At 34.3% G+C, this 22486-nt stretch overlaps 1 protein-coding gene across 1 annotated transcript; it reads left to right on the plus strand.

Moving 5' to 3' along the window:
- The first annotated feature begins 1 nt into the window (after window position 1).
- On the plus strand, window positions 2-16200 carry LOC148605345 (uncharacterized). The gene is made up of 3 exons (XM_088547577.1): window positions 2-161; window positions 3829-5251; window positions 13659-16200. The coding sequence occupies exons 2-3, from the start codon at window positions 3932-3934 to the stop codon at window positions 15015-15017; spliced, it is 2679 nt and encodes an 892-aa protein (XP_088403703.1). The 5' UTR covers window positions 2-161; window positions 3829-3931; the 3' UTR covers window positions 15018-16200.
- Window positions 16201-22486: the final 6286 nt, after the last annotated feature.

The raw sequence follows: 22486 nt of genomic DNA on the forward strand, positions 1-22486 counted from the left end.
GTAGTAATACACTAGTTATATTACATGTACCAGCCAACCTCTAAAATGAACTACTTATGTTTACATCCTGTGGCAGTGTTTAATTGTATATTCACGAGGCATATTGTGCTTTAAAATTTTACAAAACGCAAAAGTGATTGAGTGAATTAGTCTGCACTGAGGTAAGTAGGTAAGTTTTCTGCGCTAACAAATATTCGCCATAGGAATTAAAAATTCTTAAAACAAAAAGTCATATGCATGTAAAACTTTCTTTTCCCCTACAATGGACATTTTGTTTGAAAGACTGAGGATATTCTCATACGATCAAGCAAAATCGGTGAGGAGAGGGGGCTATTGTCAGTGGCTATTTAGAAGGGGCGTACATAAAGCGGGCGTACATATAGCCAGCGTACGTCTTTCAAAAAAATGGCAAAGTATATAATAGGCTGAAACAGGAATTAGATACACAGAAAAACAATATATGCAAATCGGTTTTAGTAGCAAATAAACGTATTACAATATAAACACCCCATACATGTATCATGAAAGTATTGCAAAACATATGTTAAACGCCCCATACATGTGGATTGAAGGTATTGCAAAACATATGTTAAACGCTCCATATATGTGCACTTGCATTTATTGCAAATATAATCAAAACATTTTTTTTCCTGTCCAAACCTTTAACTTTTATACACACGTTGCACAGTAACATGGATAAATGCCTGTTTGTCATTCAAGTGTAAGGTTTTGTAAGAATCGGGCAAAATGAATAGGGAAAACACCAGATCTGACAATATATATATGTAATGTAACTCATGGATTCTTTTTTCTATGGGAAAAGACCACTTTTTTTATCTCTGCACAACTTGAATTGCTCAGAAATATATCAATAGAATTCTAGAAAGAGCAATCAAGGGAACCAAGGCCACAGCGGCAACTAAAAGAATGCAATTCAGGGACAAAGACCAGACATGGAAAACAGACACACACAACAAAGAACACAAGGCAACCAAAACCACACACACAAAGCAACAAAAGCAAACGAGCAACTCGGACTCCACCAAAAACTGGGAGCATGGACAAGGTGCACCGGTAGGGCAAGCGTCCTGCGCTTCTCTAGAAATACCCGCCGAGTCGCTCACAAAAAGTCAAATCCGGGGGAGACAAACGAGGAAAGGAAAACCATGACCCGTTGAATAAATCAGTTTTCATGGCGCAGATGGACACACCATAACGATCCCCGAGTTCATGATGACGATCATAAAACCTCTGCAGTGATGACTTCAATCTTTTAGCAACATAACCCCGTTCCAGAAGCCCACTTGCTAGAGTTCCAGCGCGATACAAAAAATCAGCGTAGCCTTGGCAAGCTCTGACATAACGTATGAATTGTGATATGAACACACTCCATACGCAGGCGCTGAAGGGATGCTGCTACAGATGATAGAAAAGTTGACTATTCCGAATGAAAAGTCATCACGTTTCTCGTAAAGTTTGGTCAACAGTTTTCCTTCATCATCGATTTCCAAGTGCAGATCAAGACACGAGGCCGACCCCAAAGTGTCTGTAGCATCACCCATTCAAAGCCACCCCCACGGCAGACGCAACGCACCAAACCCCCGAAACCAGGATTGTCCAAAGACAATACGTCATCTATATATCGGAAACTGAGATCAAAGGATCCAGCCAAACGATACTCCCTCCTTCGGATTAAATCAGCTACAAAGTCGGGACTCCAACTGAGCATGGGGAGCAGAAGCACACAGCGTTGAAAAACTACAGGTTCCAATGCAGCTATCATATTCCGACAACAGTCCCGAATCTACTGTCTCCAAAAGATCTTTCGCACCTTTCAGGATCCACATTGAATCAACACCACCACGGGAGCAACAAGTGTTGCGGCAGGACTGCAGACCACCCCCCACCCCCGGACAGCCGTGAGTACAGAAATCAAAAGTTCCGGAAGAGGCCCAACGGTACATCCCGCAGATCCAGCCACGAAACGCTGCCCGCACGGACTCCCATGGAGCTCAGGAATCCAGCACACAGACGGCAAATCACAACCATCGTCCCGGCAGAGAAAGAGACCAAAAGAGAACAGCACAGACCCATGGTTTTTCACAATATCTCCCTGAGAGAGTGTGACAGTAGTATAGGTCTCATCACTGCTATTATTTTCTACGTCCACCTCAGATGATAAACATTTGATGAAAAACGCCCTGCATACAAAAACAATGTTGTTTTGGGCCTTGTCTGCTGGTACGACAACATACTTGACATGTATAGGGGGTCTTTGAAAACTGATGTAGCTTTGGCACTCATTGACCTACTTAAAACTTTCATTAAAATGACATTTTGACAAAATTATCTGCCCTTGAATTGTTGATTTTCATTGCATTTTAATGAAAATTATTACTCAATTTATCAAAGTGATATGAAAAATCTCGCACATTTTCCTTGATTCTGATAGTACAAATAGTCAAATTAAACTTTCAAATTTTTCTTTTTTCCATATACTACTTTTCACCTACTGCCTGATTCTTACATAGGGCTGGCACTTAACTATCAACTACATGTATGTACATGTTTAGAAGTTGGCAGTGGCCAGAAATTAAGTTTTAGCGGTTCGATAGCAAGTTGTTGAATAAACTATTCCCAATTTTGATAGACAAAACAAGGGATGAACGAATTTTTAGCTTGTTTACATATACATTGTACATGTAGTCCTCGTAATCATCCAAAACCCCCTGACTTTAAAGATGTATTCAGTGATACATGTATAAATTTTATAGATGCACACCATTTATACGAATTTTAAAGCTTAGTCATGAGAACATTTTTCACACTGACTGTCACTTATTAACATTAACTATCTTCCGGTAAGTACATGTACATGTCTGTAAAAGAGTATGTGTAAAATGATTGTTTCTAGAGATCAAGTGTTTCATACAGTTTCCTTTGTTAGTAATTTTGTTGTAAGTGTATGCATGAATCAAAACAATTGCATATACATGTGCATGTTTTACGTCAACAAAGTGTTAAGTACCATTCTTTGTCAGAAGCAGGCAATGGATGACACATCATATTTCGCAGTTTGGTCCTTTTTGCCTCAAATATATTTAATACATCCAGACCCCCATGTTTAAAGGAGTTCGAGATAATGTCGCGTTAATTATCAGTTTTTGTCTTTGTCTGTTCGTTTTTAGTTCGAACAAAATCAGTCAGTTACTTCAAATTTCTATCGAAGAAATTATGACTTTTTGCAGCTATACATTTGTATGTCATACTTTCAATTATCATTATATATATAGTTATATTGTATTAATTTTAAAAAAGCAGAAACCTTGACAAGAATGTGTAGAAATTTAAGTTATTTGCAGATCCTCATTAACTTGTGCTGTTACAATAGCGATTTGAGGGGGTGCGGTGCTTTAGTTCAAGTACATGTGGGCGCTCACTCTACCATAGAACTCTACCCCACATCAGTTCTCTGCATATTTCACTTATCTTATTATGATATGAAGAAATGGGTTATATCATGATACAGCTCAGAAGTGTTATGTTTAAATAACGGAGCAACATGGCAGTTTCCTTACAAAAAAAAAATCAGTCACTAATTCGTAATGTTTAAGAAATATGAATACAACATTTAGTATAATAGTTAACTGCAAAATATTAACAGCTACACTATAAAATATGTTGCCGAATTGTCGTTACGTCAAATTTTAGGAGGGAGATAATTTTTTTTCAGTTGTCAAAGTTTAACACATATGGGATGGGCTGTTGAAAAAATCAGTCTTTGTACACGCATATTACTTAATTATCGCTGGCAATTACTCATTTCAGGCACATTTATAATAGTTCTAAAACCTAGTATGTCTGACCAATGTGAAAATCTGTTCAACGAAATCAGTGTTATGACATCGACGTCGACTTAAAACACCCACAAATGTCAGACGAAGAAATGGAAAGCGATACGCAAATCTCTCGGATGCCGAATTTCTCACCTGACAATAATGCAGACACAACAGGTATTGACGACATACTTCAGGCAACATTTTCTTTCCAGCGACCACCAACTTTTTTAACTATTAAAGAAAGTTTACAACAACAAAGTAAAAGCAAACATGATGATATATCGGAAAATACACCCCTTTTGGAAAAAGAGACAACTGAAACAAACTACGGACATTTGGATAACACAGATTCATTCGAAAGTCTTCATACTGAAAGTTCCTGTTTCGAGCAGTCCCATCTCGTTTTGAAAAGCACCACCGATCCTGATGCGAAGGGAACCGGTAGATGTATTGAGTGTGTCAAGGCTATTCCGGTATTTTCTGCTGAGGAAATTGAAAAGGGTGATCACGTTACATTCGCTGGTGCTATATATGATCACCATGCAATTGTTGTTGACAAAATGGCCGATAACACGTTTGAGATTATTGAAGCTACAAATACGATCTCTGGGGTTGTTGTCAGTTTTTCAAAACTGTTTGGTCAAAAGGCGAAACTTACATGTTCGAGGAGGACATTTGATTTTGCCAAACAAAAGATTCGTGTCATATTTTACAGAAAAAGAAGATATTCTAAACTCGAGACGATGGAACGGGCAAAAAAATGTCTAGAAAGCAATGATATAGAAAATCAAACAACAGCCGATTACAAATACCACCTTTTTGAAAACAACTGTGAACATTTTACCACATACTGTGTCACTGGAGAAAAGTTTAGCATTCAAGTGACCAAATTGCGGCTAACGGGTAAATTATTTTTTACAAGTGGTTTCATTGGTATAAGTGACGAAAAGAAACGAAATGAAAAAGAACACGAGAACAACATTATATGCAAAGAGTGCTTCAATATTAACCAAAAACTACTCGATGTTCCAGTCCGTAAAATAGAAAAGGAAGCTGATGTTAAAAAAGGAGACGTCATTCGATTTTCTTATTGGAATCTCTGGCATGAAGCCGTTGTTCTCGAAGTTTCTGAAGTCAAGAATGATTGTGTCAAGTGTTTCATAGCCCATTACGCCTTTTGTGGTTTATTTTCCCACAGAACAATTAAGAAGGAACTTGTGTCCATCAATTTTAATGGAAGCTATAGTAAGCTTGAGTACGAGTCTCCAGCATTTCATGTATATGACCCCGAAACAGTCGTGTGTAGAGCAGAGAGCAGACTTGAAGAACAAATGTTTGTTTTCTTCTCCAACGATTCTAGTCACTTTGCTCGATGGTGTAAGCTTAAGCTTAAGCTTCAGTTAAATCACAATTAATATCAGGGGCGATTCCAGGATTTGAGTTTAGGTGGGGGTTGATTGAATTAAATGCCGTGCAAAGCAAGGCAAAACATATTATTGGGTGAAACTTGTGGTGAAAAATTTTTTTTCTTACCGATTTGGGGGGGGGGGGTCGTACGCCCGGTACGCCAGTCCTTGGATCCGCGCCTGGATATTGTTTATGATGTATACAACATGTAAGAAGAAACCCTTATTTAGAAAGATATTATTTCTTTAATGAAAAAAAATGAAATAATCAGCAGTGAGGGAGACGGAAAACAAACATGGACCCTGCAAAATCATCTGCTTAAAATGATAATAATAATAATATTTTTTTGACACTGGAAACATTTGGTAAATCAATGCTATCTGTATAATACGAAGAAGGGGGAAACATAGTTGCCCTACGTCTTTTGTTGGGGGGCATAGCATAGATTTGTTAATGTAATAAATCGATAAATCTATTTCAATTTCTGCTTTTGTTACCAAAGTGTAAATCTTAGGATTAAATAGTGTTGCCATGGGAATTTTCCTTCAAAATAGTTAACAAGAACATATTCACAAAGGCTGAATCGTATTTAATTTCCTTGTCAGGTATTCTCCACATTCCTTAGCCTCGTACCGACTAATATCACACATTCTTTGGGGAGTAATGAGATTGCCTTGGTAATCGTTCAACGCCGCCCTAGCTAGCAGAGTATCTTAACAAAAAAAAATTGGCATGAAATTATGTTAACTTAAACATGAGACAACCATACTATTTCCGAAAAAAAATGATTTAATTTAAAACATGTACAAGTTAAGACTTGATTTCTCTTAATAAAGAAGCACAGCTGTATCCTTAACCGTTTATGCTTTTATATTCTGACTCAAATTTAAGGAACTCCATTTTTTTCTGAACACAAATTTCCAGATCTATATTGGATATATCATTAAATTATGGAGAAACTCTATATTGTATGTATATGTTAATCAATTAGTTATAGTGTATAGCCGAACTACATGTATAACTACAAGTGTCAAGAAAGCTTGGAAGAGTGATCAAAGGAACTAGGATTCTATAGGAAATCAAAAGAAGGCAATCCAGGGACACAACAAAGAACATAACATAAAAAATAAATAAATACAAAGTAACTTAAGTAAATGGGCAAATCGGACTCCGCTAAAATCATGGACACGACACACGAGTAGGGTTTGCGTCCCTGCTTTTCTAGAAACAACCGCCGAGTTGCTCATTGCTCATATAGAGTCAAGTCCGGTATCGTGCTCACATTTTTGGTTATTCACTCTTTCTACTTACATGTAGTTATCATAATTATTATTACACGATTTTTTTAAGTAGAAAAAGGAACATATATTGTAAAACGCAACAAATGCACCATTGCATTGCCTTTATAAAAATAGTAATAAGTGTTAACAGACCTTCAAGATGAGCTCTGAAAGATCCCGGCAACGAAAGTAATAAAATATACGGTAAGAGAACGATGATACTTTTTTTCAAAATAAAGTAAAAATTCAAATAACAACACGAAGACACATTAATGACCAACATTGACATTATCATTCATTTATAAACAAGCGCAGCAGACAACTTGGAAATAGTGGACGAACATCTGAAATCTACAAAATTAGATTAAGGCAACGAAAAATCACTAAAATCATGCGTAATTCATTAATGAATTGTTAAAAATTTTGCAATAAGTATACAAGCGTCCAAGACAAAATGAAAAATAGCACATTAATTGTCTCTTTCACGTTTTCAGAGCGGATTAAACCATACAATGTAAAATATTGAGGTGTGCAAATATTTTTTGAATAGATAAAGGCGCAGATTCATAAGAGGGTGGGGATGGGGCGAAACCTGTCCTTCCACCTAACATCGGAAAAAAATGTTTATTTTGTATCAAGTCTTGATTTTTGATGCCCCTCAATTAACCAATGCCTCTCTTCGGTTGATTCAATACGCCCTTAACCTGAAATCATGGAACCGCCCATAATTTATCTACGCACTCCAACTAGAAGGTCATTTCATACACTGTATGTATGCACTTATCTCTTATCGTTTTCTTAATATCAAGGCATGGACTTTGTAGAGAGAAAGCTTTTTAGCACTCTATGACCCTTGACCTTTGATGCAAATGAAAGGTCACATGGACCAGTGATCATCAATGAAGGTCCCATTTTTCTACACCTTCCAGTTCTCGAAATATAAATTTGAAAAAAAAACTTAAGTATGATATCTCAAGGAATATAACTCCCGTATTGTTTGATATTTATGTTTATTCATTAGGTCTTCTGTTTATCTACATGAAACAGTTTTTAGATTGCTCCTACCTATAATTATAGTTTTCAAAATATGAGCGATTGAAGAAACTGTTTTTAGAAGATACAACTCTTTAAGATGATAATGAAATCCTTAGCAGGGTCATTTTCTAATAGAATATGATAACATCTACATGTTCACCGGGTATGATTATGATATCCTGAAAAATGAGTTCGGTTGACCATTTCGATAAGACGCTAATAAACGGGAGATAACTTCTACAATGAATGATAACATTCTTCATGGGATTATCCCGAAAAATTAGGACTATCGATGGTCCAAAATTTGTAATGCTATCTTAAATGTTGACGAAACAGGGTCATGCCAAAATAAATGTTGGAAAGGAAAAAAACTAGTACTCTGTGATCTTTGACCTTGGGTGTAAATGAAAGGTCACATAGACCATGAATCATTGATGGAGGTCCCATGTCTCTACAACTTCCGGTTCTCGAAAATTTTTTTTTAAAAACTTTAGTAAGATATTTCAAGGGATATAACTCCCATATGATAACAAAATACAAATTTACGTTTATTAATTAGGTCTTCTGCTTATGTACATGAAACCGTTTCCAGATTTATTATATTAAAGTTTTCAAGATATGAGGGATTGAAAGAAATTGTTTTAGGGGACAGGCATGCAACTCTTTTAAAGATGATTATGAAGTCCTTAGCAGGATCATTTCCTAATTGAACCTAATGACATCTACATGTTCACCAAATATTGTCATGATATCCCCCCCAAAAAATGAGATGGGGGACCGTGCTGAAGAAAACGCCGATAAAGGGAGATAACTTCTACAATGGATTACAGAATTCTTTACAGGGTCATCTGGTAAAAGTCCTTATTGAGCTCTATCGGTGGTCCAAATTTGGTAATGCTATCTTGAAAGATGAATAAGGGAGACCATGTCAAAAAAAATTTGCTAATGACGAAAGAATTTAAAAAAAAAACATTAGAAAAACAATAAGGTCTTTCCAATGTAAGGAAACCCTTAATGAACGAAGATATCTGTAACAAAGATAATCAAAGTACTGAAGTACTGAGTCAATGAAGCCTTCATAGTTTGCTCTGTTTTTACTGCACAATGACATTTCTAATCATAAAAAAAGGATTGTAATATTTTAAACTAGGGAAAGTAATAGTTTTACCATTCTTTCTTTTAGAAGAAATTTTTTTTTCAAAGACCGTTTATTAGCTGAGCAGCCATGGCTTCTTGAATTGACAAGACGAATGGGGGAAAATGACTCACAGCCTTTTCTTACTTTTCACACACACAGATTTGATGATACACATTTAAAATATACATGTTAATTCACTCTTCCATGTTAAACCACTGTTGAATCCTGTGTTCCTGTGTCAAAGCATGTAAATTTGTCATTTTTGGTGTCTAATTACTTTCAAAAGGAATTATGACCATACAACCAGACCAAAGCATCAACATATCAACAATTTAGTTCAACCAAAACCAAGGTCCTTTCACATCTACTAAATATAGTTACTAACAGAGTCATACAATGGAGTTGTCCTGAGAGACGCAAAAATGGTATTCAAGACTGCGATAGAAACAATCTGTATTTTCATGTCATTCAAACAACTTGTATCTTTCAGTACTAATGGGCCCCATATATCTGTTTAATGGCTAAATCAGATAACTAGCAAGTCCCATCCCTATTAAATGTAATGCTGTCAAAATATTCTAAATAAACAGAAACTGAAATCTTTAGGAAATAACATTTTTACTATCTATTCTGAACTTAGACAAACAAATACGTTACACAGTTTTCAACGTGTTGTTAATTGTAAATATGTGTATATGTATTAAGATGACAAACAATGATATGAATACAGCAATTGAAACTAGGTTTTTGTACTTTTTACAAGTAACACATAATAAACAAGTCTCATCTTTATAAAAAAAAAGAAAAAAAAAACGCAGTAAAATTTGTTCTTTTTACTCGTATAGCATGCAGTACCTATACTTTAGCTGTTGTTGCATAATTATAAATTAATTCAAAAAGTTCAAACCTTCTTAAGTTTGTAATATGAATATAATCACACATTACACAGAAAAAAAGAGTAAATTATCAGGACTATAAGCCCATGATAGATTCATACCTATTCAACAGAGTACAAAGAACATTTTACGAATATTGTACTTCAATGCTATGAAAAAATCAAACAGAATTAATACAGAAAATTTGGCATGATGCTCGTCTGTTGAGATGTATGCGGGGTGACGCGAAAGTACTGTACTAACGAGTTGACTGGCAAAAAAAGCATTCATTTTCCCTTTTCCCTTCAATATTAAAACAAATAAAATTTTGTCTCTCAAATACTATTTTCACTTGTTTTAAATCTACATCTAAAAATTGTCAGGCAAATTAAAGAATTTATTTAGATTTATCATGATGCTGGAGAAATCCAAGATGGCGGGATGACGCGAGGGTACTAGCGGGGGCTACAAATATAGAAAAAAATATCCATTTTTTTCCCTCAAGATAATCAAAACCTGTTCGCAAATAGTATCTGTAATGAAAGAATTCTGTCTACATTAGGGCGTGGTTTTGTGCAGTAACCCACCTTATTTAATCAAACTATTTCCCGTTTGGCGTCCCCTTCAGCTTCAGAAACTTTCCTTCTAAGGACACGTGAGATATTCATACGCAAGAGATGGCTGGTGACTGTAACAATTTTTTCACCACGTGATCAACAGTCCGAAGAAACAAGTCATTAAATAGTGCGTAAATATTACACGGGTTTCTAAATAAAATGGAAGATGCGAAATTTCCCTTGCATGCTGTTTGATTAACTATCAATTTCATGGTTATTTTTACTCCCATTTCACGTTTCACTCTTTTCCATTCACAATGGTATTGATCGCGGATGCATGTGAGTTCTACCGCAAATTATGATATTTAGCAAGATTTTCATGTGCTGTCTACGTCAATTTCAGCCACTGTCGTGGCTTCATTGACAAAAAATGGATAACATTCTAGCTACTACGACCACTGTTGTCGAGCAATTTACCAAGAAAGATAACCGTGATTGGATAGAAATCGATATTTTTTTCTTTATTTACATTTACTATGGAAATGAAGTAACAAATTCGTCCCTGTATGTATAATGCTAACGTGAAAAATGCATTAAATCACTAAAGAGGTAAGTTTGCCTAACTAAAATGCATGTACTAGGGATAATATAAAATAATGTCGAGCTTATCAATCAATCGGCAAATGCAATATTTTGTTATTTAGCTTCGTTCGATATTGGCTGTAAGTATGACCCAGTTTAAAGACATTTTCAAAATCATTGTGAATATATTAAGAAATACTACACATGAATTCATGGTATGTATTTTTACAATGTGGCCAAAATGAACTTAGAAATTCTAAATGGGATAGCTGCTTCTAGCAATTAAGAGAGATGGTTCGTACGAACAAAATGTATATCTTTGATTCTATAATAAGCTACACGTTTTCTATTGATTGTGTGTGTTAAATCATGAAAAACACCCACTTCGTGATCCTCACCGATGTCTCTGTCAAGAACTGTTTTGCCCCCCCCCTTAACTAAAACTCTGGATCCGCCACTGTATAAGATTATTTATATAATAGTAGTACATGTATTAGCAAATTGTCATTCAAAAGTAAAAATTAATATCATTTTCGATGTTTCATGGTGAGCTTTAAATGTGCACTTGATATTAAGTGTCAGCACTAGTCTCTGTAAGAATCAGGCGGTGGGTGAAACATGGCATGAACAAACCCACCATTTTGAAAGTTTAATATGACTATTTGCACCATCTGAATCAAGGACAAAAGACGAGATTCTTCATATCTCATTGGTAAATTTGATAACAATTCTATTTGAAATGCAATGAAAATGTACATTTCCAGGGCAGACAACTCTGTCAAATATCTCATTTTTCATATATTTTATTAGAACAGATTCAGAGCAAATTCAGAGATTCAGAGAACAAATAATAGTCTTTTTTTAATACAAACGGCATCTTTGAGTGAAATATTATCAGCATAGTCGGTTCGTTGGGATTTTGAAATATTCCCATTTTGCCTTATTCTTACAAAACCTACATGTATACCTAATTATGAAAGTTATAGACTGTATTGAATGGCATTTTATATATGGTAAATTTCCTTTTAGAATAGGCATAGCTTTGACCTTGTTTTAATTTAAATATTTATGTCCTGGTTAGGTTTAAAATACACTGGCGAAAAAGCAGAATCTTTCTCTGGGTTCATTCAAGTATATTGAAAAGTGCAAGTTATTCAGTGTAAGGTTGTGGGTTAAATTTGAATAAAGGTCATGAATAAAGTACGATGAATCAGTGATATATTAACATTGTCAAATTTTAAATTTTATATTTGCATTCACTACCGCCAAACATTTTAAACGAATTTAATCACTTCATTATCACTAGCATTCTGTAGTTTAAAATTTTCCCCAATGGATAAAGGTTAATTAAATCACTTCAAATTGTTTGCTCTAGATAACGGGATTCATCAAAGTAATCCTGTTAAACATTCTTGTCATCTTTTTTTCACCCAAATATTTAAGTAACCACTAACAACATGAGAAATGTACAGCAACATATTTTTACGGTGTATTATATAGATACGTGTAGCAGCATTGCGCACTAATGGAAGACAGAGTGCAATGATTCTAATCATGAGATTCTTCATGCTTATAGCCGTTTTTGATTGGTCGAGAACGTCGTTGCCAGAAAGTTCATACATGCACGAACTTCGCCAGATCGTTCATATATGCATAAACGCCAGTCAACTTGAAACCAATATGGCGGCCGTTTAGTTCGAAAGTGTGGGAACGAACTGAACGGCATATTTTTGCCGTAAGAATAGTTTATTACATGTACATTGATTTTACCGGTCAATTTTGTTTACAGAGAGAATATAATTTTCAGCTCGGGAAAGAAACTTATAAATTTATAACTGAGTAACTGAGAACAGCTATTTTCGGTCGTTCGTGCATGTATGAACGGATCTCTCCACTCCCAAACATTACATTAATGGCCTTCGGCCGTTCATTGAGTTTGGGAGCTCCGAGATCCGTTCATACATGCATGTACGACCGCAAATAGCCGTTCAATCCTAAAGTGAATTTCTTTTTTATATTGTTTTGTTATAATTGACATAAAAAATCATTTAAATCCCTAATAGCTTGGTTGTTTGTTTGTACATGTATTTAAGTTTTAATTACTGTAATAAGCAGGTAATGTGTGGCACATAATTTTCCTCAATTTTAATCCACAAATTGATTCAATACACCTAGGAAACAAGTGAAAAGCTTTTTAAATTTTTCATGAAGCTTCTGTGACGTAGATATTTTTTGACTGTTTGTATAGGGAAAAAAAATATGGGAATATTTCCCGCCATTTTTCTATAGTGCATTTCAACTAAATATCACCCATCAATATCTTAAATAAGGAAAACTCATAACTACACGAAAATCAAAAATAAACAAGCAAACAAAAAGAACCAAAAAAAAAAAAAGACAGTAAAACAAAACAAAACAAAAACAAGCAAAAAGCCTAATATGTATATACTTATTTTATTTGTCCAATGGAGATGGCTTGAATTAGCTTAGCCTGCAGCTAAATCATAATTATTATTTTAATACAATAGATTTAAATAAGAATTAATCAGCATGACTTTAAAAATATTTTGTTTCGCCACATTTAGGTTTTAAATCGCAAATAAGAAGTAGAAGTGTTTTCAAAAGCCTCTTTTCATGTGTATCATATTTTACAGATTGCATGATTGTTACAGAGATTGCTGCTTAACACTTTTTCAATCCAGTTTTGTTTTTACTCTCAATTAGTTTTTTGACTGGAATTATAGGAAAACAAATATGACAAAATAGTTTTGATATTCTAAAATTCGTTAAACTTTCTAAAATATGACATATGACGTAAGAAAAAAGTGTTTTCTTACTTTTCATACTGAAATGTATTGTTTTGCATGGCAAGGATCACTGATACCGTGTAGATGTGAGATAATCATACTAGCCTCTATCTATATAATTATTTTGTAGGTGTATAACAAAACAAAATCATGTCTGAGAAAAATCGTCCAGAAGACGACAATGATTGCGAGTGCAATGAGGCAGAGGGAGACACCCAGAAGTTTCGTATATCAAATTTTTCACCAACTGGTAGTGTACAATCTACATCAGACCAAGAAATACTTAGTAAACCGTTTTCAATTCAGCGACCACCTTCTTTTTTATCACTTGCTAAGGCAAACTATTCAAGTTTTATCGAGGAAACATGCTTTGATGCTTCTCAAAATGAAAAAGACCAAATTTCAGGAAACATTGAGACTGAACCCGACCTTTCATCTCAAGACGATTCTTTTCAAATTTTGACTGATGAAAGTTCATGTTTCAGGCAGCCTAATATTCTTTTGAAAAGTACAACCGATCCAGATGCTGAAGGTACAGGTCGATGCATTGAATGTGTCAAGGCTATTCCAGTATTTTCAGCTGAGCAAATCGAAAATGGGGATCATATTACTTTCGCTGGAGCTATATATGATCATCACGCAATCGTTGTGAAAAAGCGGCCAGACAAATTATTTGAAGTTATTGAAGCCACTAATACGTTTTCGGGTGTTGTTGTCAGTTTTTCAAAGTTTTTAGGCCAAAAGGCAAAATTAGTCTCTTCGACAAAAACATTTGACTTTAAAAAACAAAAGATTCACGTGATATTCTACAGAAAGCGACGCTATTCAAAATCTGAAACGGTTAAACGGGCGAAAAGATGTCTAAAGGGAGGAGATGTTGACAACCAATCAATCGCTGATTACAAATACCACCTATTTGAAAACAATTGCGAACATTTTGCTACATACTGTGTCACTGGGGAAGAATTCAGCATTCAAGTGACAAAATTTCGGTTAACGAGTAAATTGTTTTGGACAAGTGGTTTTATAGGTATAAGCGACGAAAAGAAACGAACCGAAAAAGAGCACGAGAATAACATTATCTGCGATGAGTGTTATGAGATTAACATGAAACTTCTTGATGCACCGATTAGGAAAATCACTAAGAAAGAAGATATACAAAAAGGAGATGTCATTCGATACTCTTATTGGAATTTATGGCATGAAGCTGTCGTACTTGAAATTTCTGAAGTCAAAAATGATTATGTTACGTGCTTTATAGCCCATTATGCCTTTTGTGGATTTTTTTCGCACAGAACAATCAAGAGGGAACTTATTTTCATATACTTAAATGGAAGCTATAGTAAGATTGAGTACAAGTCACCAGCATTTAATGTATATGATCCCGAAACGGTAGTTTGTAGAGCAGAAAGCAGACTTGATGAGCAGATGTTTGTTTTTTTCTCGAACGACTCTAGTCACTTTGCTCGATGGTGTAAACTCAAACTGGAGCAGTGATGTAAAGGCTAACCACTAATTCCACTTCCCATAGGCTTCTATGCTAATTTCACAATATTCAATGGCTTCTCTGGACTTTACCTTAACTTTAGCCTGCAGAGGACTATATATCAGCATGATTCTACATATGTCAGCTCACAATCCTCAGAATGGCATGTGGGGTTAGCAGACTTGCAGTGCAGTACTGGTCACCGGAAGTGAAGTGTCAATAAATAGCATGGGAAATCCCAGTGTTTTCACAAGATAGAGGTATATTTAGAAATCATTATTGAGATTAGGCTTCACATCACAAGAAGCAAAATGCACCTATAAAATGTACAGAAATGTTTTTCCTTTCAGAAACTGTTTAAATTTTTTAAACTTTTTTCACAGCACTATAAGGAACAGGGGTAATTTCTGCGTAGGACTATTTTTGCGTACGTTCCAAATGCTCATTGGTTGAATTGGTGGTCTGTAACCTAAAACAAAGAAACATCTGTTCAAATTTTAAACTGCAATTATTAAGATAAAATATTGCATTTGAATAATAATAAATCTAATCTTAACATACATAACCTTTGTTTATTACGTATGATGCGTATGAGTGGACAAAGGGGAGTTTGTGCGCATGCTCGTAAAGTATGGACGATAAAAAATTCTCTTGTTACAATTCTTGAAAAATAACGGATATATAATGGAAATATAAGGAATTTCCTGTCGGAAATGGGTTCATATAAAGTTGTACCTTCCAAGTGACTTTGTAAATTAGAAAACTTTATTGTGTATTTAAATTATGAAGATCTTACATCAACTACCGATTATTGTGGGATAACAACGAGTGAGCCGTTCTCAGATGTATATGTGTGTAAACAATACGTTTCGGATAAAGTACACTAGGCATTCACATTACGTAAACATCAACATTGAGCCTTTTGTATTTCATGTTCTATATGAATTCCAGTACACCAAATTAATCCTTCGGCCTATACCGTAGATACAGCAAACCGTCTCCTCCCGACAGAGAGGGCCAAATTAAAAAAAACAAATATGTCATCTTCTCCATCTCCTATTGATAGCTATTACATTGAACTCAGGTCCACATCATGGATATGCAGATCCCAGAAACAGTCCTGCATTAAACCTTCTCCAATTCCTAACCATCCTCAGTATATTATACCCTCTACACCACCACTACTACAACCATCCCTCTCTCTACAACCAGCTGATATAAATAGTATTGTACTACAATTTAGAAATATTTTGTTTTGTTTTCGTGCGACTGTATGGGAAAAGCTCACGCCGTCACAATATGGACTGGTGCCTGTCAATCCTAGGCAGCTAAAATAGCCATATGTCAGTGTAGTTGGTACGAAATTTTATTTGTAAATTCTTAAATACATGTGAAATTCAACAGTAATTAGTTGAAAGAATTCATATTTAAACATACCAATCATTAAACTACAAATATCATAATTTATAGAAAAACACTTTATGAAGTATAGAAAAGCTAAATTTTGTATAATAGTAGAAGTAGTCGTCATATTTTCTGCAGCCGAGCTCGAATACAACCATTTAAGATGGACCATTGATATATTTCACTATTGCAGTATTTTGATAGGGGAACGTGGCATCTTTCCCAACACGTTGCACCACTCACCGGGGTAAAGCGGATGACTGAAACGGCCGTTACGGTCATCACAAGATGGAAATTCGGGTAAGAATAATTGTCTTTAATAGAGTTGTCTATTTAAGTTTTTCAACAAAATAAATATGACAAATAGTTAGTCATTCATCAATGCTTGATATTTGAAGCCGGAAGCATATGAGTAAAATGTATGATTAATGAGAAATTACAAGGTAAAATAATCAGCGGGTTGACCGTAACGAAGAATGTGGGATGACCGTAACAGAGCAAAGGACTGACGAACTGGATGACCGTAACCAGTTTATTTGACACGGAATACCAGTAATACGAAATATTATTTGCAAACAATATACCATCAACATAGAAAGATAATTCAAAAATATCAAAATCAAATACATGGTTGAATTTTATATTTACACTTATCGGGGGTGGGGGGGCTTTTTTTTACTGTAATAGTGCTAAACTAAGAAATGACAGTTTCCCGGCTGAACATACATGTAAGGTGCTATCAACGTACATGAAAGTTTGCAATATATATATAAGTCAGAAAAATTTGGTAAAAAGGTAGCAATTTAATTTAAATATGGCGGGAAATCATGGTATTTCAGCTCTTCAATTGTGAGGTAATAGGGAACATCTCAAAATCTCCACAGAAACAAGATGGCGGATAAACAATACGTTGAGTGCAAAATTCTCGTAGGAAAAATAAATTTAGAATTTTTTCAATCTCGGAGGTTGAACGGGAAGTAATTGTATGAAAGTTGTAGTACAGAACGACATGAATTAAATGGTAATTTTTTTAAAGGAACTTATGAGTAATAAAAAAAGAAATAATCTAAAAAAACTGCAAACAGGCTGAGGTGAAATCGTGTATAGAAGTAATTTGCAATAAATTTTCAAAACAATGACAAATATTGTAAAGTCCAATGTACTCTGTAGTATCGGTCTGAGCAGCTCATTCAATCTTTACACATACATCGTGTCATATATGTAATAAATCATTAATATACATGTAATCAATGGGATACAATACAGAACCTACACATCATTATTCAGCTGTTTTATTTCAAACTTGTGTAGTAACCGCAATATTCTTTGTACATTATTGAATTTAGAAAGGTTTTATTAAGGATAGTTATTTGTTTTCTATGGCTAATTTCCAAACACCAAAAGTTAATATTGGTAAAACTCGAATGACTTGAATGACAACCATGTGTGTATCTGACTTAAGAAGATCACTTTGTTTCTGTCATTGTTTAATCAGCAAAAGTGCAAATACTTACTTTGAGAATGATAAATACATCACAAAGATATATCAAAGTACTGGTCAAAGAACTCAGTCACTCACTAATACTTTTCTACTTATATTTATAAATTTTAAATTTTCTTTCCAATTTCAAGCTAAATCTAGTTCATCGTGAATGTTTGATATTTTACACTTAAACTTTACAACTGACACTTTTTTGCATACGAAAACATAACCAACCAATATTTATTGATCTTGCAAAGCTGTATTTGATGCATATACACAAATAGTAGTAGTAGTATACATGTACTTACAAGCATGCTGTCGATGATGATGATGATGGTGATGATGCCAGTCGTGATACGCTGAAAAATGTATTTATGAAAAATACGATCACATATTTATTCAAATTGAACACAATTTCTTAAAAAAAACAAGTTATTTATAACCGAGAACAAATATGTACACATAGTCGTTCATGATGAAAAAATATAGTGATTCAAATTTCCTTATTTCGATATCTGCATGTAACTTTTTAAGATGCTTGATTGGATTTTGTTATAACGTTAAACCTACTAAACAAAATCTGTGTTGTTCGGACATCGAAAGGAAAGCGAGAGTTTCAGTTAAGTCATATTATACAGTACTTCCTTTTTTATTAATTATAAATGAAGAAATTGGTACAATAGTAGTAAGTAACATGTAAATATATTTTAAGAAAGTGACCAAAGTGTCATACATTCAACCGAATGGTCTCCAGTTTAAGACATTTGATGTGTTTATAGATGAATATTTTTACTCATTATTATTCATTGTAAAATACCAGTAAGTTTCCAGCAAAATATTTAGAAAAAACTATGGTGTAGTTAGCAAAGTAAAGAAATCCAATTATCGACATAACACTACATGTAACAAAATAAAAGTAATGTCACGGTAAAAATACCGAGACGTCAATAATAAGACAGTTCAGATACATCTAAATCGAAGCGTACCGTTGAAAAAAGGAAGCAAACACCATATACATACAAACAGTAAAATTACTTATACGAACAGAAGAGAAGAAAAGCACGATATCACAAAAAAAATATCACTTGTTATATGAACTCATTTAAAAATGGGAACTAAATCTGATGCCCCAGTAGGATAACTGTGTTTTGTTCCGCTAGCGGCATATTGCATGTTAATATAATCTGGCAACAATCTAACTGAAATAATACATCCCCAGACACAATGTAAAGACAAACACTCAGAAGGGTCCAACTAAAACTCAAGTTACAAAGTTAGGTTAGTTTGGTCATACATACTGGATACCTTTAACTATAATGCATTTCATAGACTGCAAAATGACCATTACGTTGTTAATTTGCACAAGAGGATGTAAACAATAAGATAAGCTGAGTTTTTGCGGAAAAGATCTGCAAAATGGCGGGAAATGTTTCATGTACTTTGGTAAGTTAGATTATGCCGAAAGCATCTGTACAACAAAACTGCCATTACCATTTTTGAAATAATTCGTTGTTAGATATTTATACAAATGTATTAATTTCATCAGTGTAATCTTTATTGCTATATGTATTCTTAATGACGACAGGTCCGTCTCGGTCTCCTCACGAAAAAAATATATAAAAATTTCTAACCGTATACAAATAAACTCAAACAGATAAACAACTCATAAGGAAAATTTAGGAAATTTAAATTTGTATTATTTTTCATATTTTGTAAAATTCCCCGCTTTTCCACTCGTAAATGTTTATTGACAGTAAAAGAAAAAATCTGAATCCAAATAATTTTACATTTGACCGCTTAATTATAATAATTACATACGTAATCTAAGGAATCAGTTTAATTTAAATTTGTTACGCATCTACAAAATAATATTTATAGCGCTATACAAAATGTCTGCGTAGTTTCGGCAAGTTCTGGCATAACGTATGAGTTGTGATATGAAAACTCCATACACAGGCGCTTGAAGGGACTTTGAAATTTAAGTTATAAACGGCGCATTGCAAACCCTTCCATGTACCGGTCAATGATTTTAATTTCAGATTTGTTAAAAAAAATTGCAACATTATCACATTCTTTCTTCGTTGGCGTGGCTACTCTAGTTATTTTGTAAACCTATAACTAAATATGGATATAATTGTTCACGAACAAGTGAAAAGACTTTCCCACACAGTCCTCATATACCAAGAAGTACTTGAAATGTGTCTATATCCACTTACAAATTTACACAATGATGATGACTGGAGGCTTTTAACGACCTTGAATACCAATACAGTCCTCTCATGGTTAATGCTAGAGGTTAGTAGAACCAGCTGGTGTTGGTGGAGGACCCTAGCCTTTTTTAATATGTCCTACTAGCGTCTGGGCTGCTGTGTTGACGTTCTGGCCTACTTCCATACCCCACGTGGATCACGTTTCCCTACTCTACAGCCGCATAATCGCGTAAACCGGAACACTTCTATCTTATCGACACGGTTAGAGATAGTACTGCCATTTGTTTTTTGAACTATATGCAGATTTTAGCTTTTGTAAACCTTAAAAGCCATTTTCACAAAATAATATGTTTCTGTTTCTTGAACGACAATTGATAACGTCTCACGAAGAGAATTCCTTGAGCTGTCCCAGTTTGCAAAAGATGGTATAAATACTGTAGTAATGTGATTTATGAAGAAGTGGGAAATTGTGCCGACAGAACAAGCATATTATGTTGAAGTACAATCAATTCCATCGAAATCGCATATATACCTTAATAATCATAAGAAGTAAAAGGTCTTCTCATTAAAATGAGGAAGACTAGTATCAAATTGGTCGAATAAAGCTTTTAATGATTATTTGAATGATATTTTGGTATCCTAGAGTCAATACGACGTTCTAAAATGTTGCAAATCGGCGCATTTTCACCGAGTACAGAAACGCAATTATGCACTATGGCATATAATCATGCTTTTTTTAATTAATTGAAAGTAGTTTAATTTGTCTATAATATTGAACCATTTCTATGATAATGAAAGAAGGTAGCATTTCCCGACACGCATATCGCCTATTGAAACAAACGACCTTGTCCTTTTGACCTCTGTTTTCTTAAGTACAAGTGCAATAATTCTCATGATCAAATATATATATATATATATAAAGGTCTGAAAAATTCCAAACGATGTTAAAACTGTCAAATTTGCGATGCAAATTTTGGTCGTTCCCTCCGCGGGACTCGAACTCGTACCCCTGTGACATCTATGGCAACACCGATTGCACAAAGTCCAGCGCCCTAGACCACTATATATATATGGTTCAAACAAATATGTGAAAAATGACCAACCCTATTGAAATAACACTGAAAAATCAGTTTTCAGGCAATTACTCTTTGTTTTGAAAATACTCAATTAACACCTACACTTTTCTTGTAGATTTGAAATGAAAGTAGTTCTCTATCTGTTACATTACATGTATGTAACTTATTAGCAAAAAACTACATAAACGCCAAGTTGTAACATAACAGATGTAGATGAAGATGTATAACTTCTATGTCTTTAACTTTATTCGTCTGTCTGTAACAATATCAAGATTATCCCTTACCAAAGTCAATTTAAATTCAAAGTGACCAATGATCTTTTTGACCTTGAATTTAAAAAAAAAAACCAAATACTATATGATTTATGATCCCCGGTGAATGTCCCAAGTGTATACGACAAGTGTATACGACTCACAGCTTGAAAGTGTAAGTGACCAAACAACATGATTTGATTTTAAGTCATGAAATATTATTACTAGCAAGGAAACTTCATATTCGATTTGCGAAATTAGATTGTTTGCTTGCGGGAAGATAATGTCTGATCGACAAATGATCTGTTAGGGTGAATCACATAGAGCTCTTGCAAAACCTTTTATAACACTTAACGCAATACGATTTAACAAGAAGTTGAAAAACTCGGTGAGGGAAAAAATGAAAAAATCAGTAGAAACACAAGAAGGTTCAATTTACATGACCAAAGAAAGATTCAAAGAAATTCGTCGGTGTGACGGTATGTAACAAAATATAGAATAAACATAAAATAAAATAAATTGATGGTAAGACATGTACATGTACTAACGGAAATTACTTTGCATCTGTCATGTTGCGAAAAGTGGTAATAGTATTTGTGCTAAACATTTGTAAAGAAAATGCAATCATGATTTGTAGTGTGTAAGTTATAAACTACTTTGTGTCATATCTTTAGTTTTTAAATATCTTTGATAGAAATGGCTAACTAGAGACACGATTGATAGAGCATGTTGTACGAACATTTGCATAATTTGAGGCTAAAGAACTACAGTGGCCAATTAAGATTAACCGATTTGAAGTTTCTTTACACAAATAAGACCAACCATGTTCAATTAAATTTAATGTCTTACATGTAGCTAAGGGAAATTCCACTGATTTTGAGGGCAAGCATACCCCATCCCGTAGAAGAATTCTTAAAGACCTATATGGCGTTCATTATTTATGCATTTCTGCCTGTTTGCCCAAAATATATCGAGCGCTACCTCAGAATAAAAGAAATAGTGAAAGCCCTGACGTGAAAGGACGAAATTTAGTAAAAACTGAGATAATCTGATAAA

The sequence above is a fragment of the Perna viridis genome, chromosome 10 (genome assembly GCF_037379345.1).
Source record: "Perna viridis isolate PV_CMFRI_1.1 ecotype Kerala chromosome 10, ASM3737934v1, whole genome shotgun sequence".
Taxonomy (NCBI): domain Eukaryota; kingdom Metazoa; phylum Mollusca; class Bivalvia; order Mytilida; family Mytilidae; genus Perna; species Perna viridis.

What these genes read in the sequence shown, in the direction of transcription:
- LOC148605345 (XM_088547577.1), top strand. Translation starts at nt 3,932, where the DNA reads ATGTCAGACGAAGAAATGGAAAGCGATACGCAAATCTCTCGGATGCCG. An exon ending in AGCTTCAGTTAAATCACAAT is followed by an intron (nt 5,252 to 13,658) that starts TAATATCAGGGG and finishes GTAGGTGTATAA; the next exon opens with CAAAACAAAATCATGTCTGA.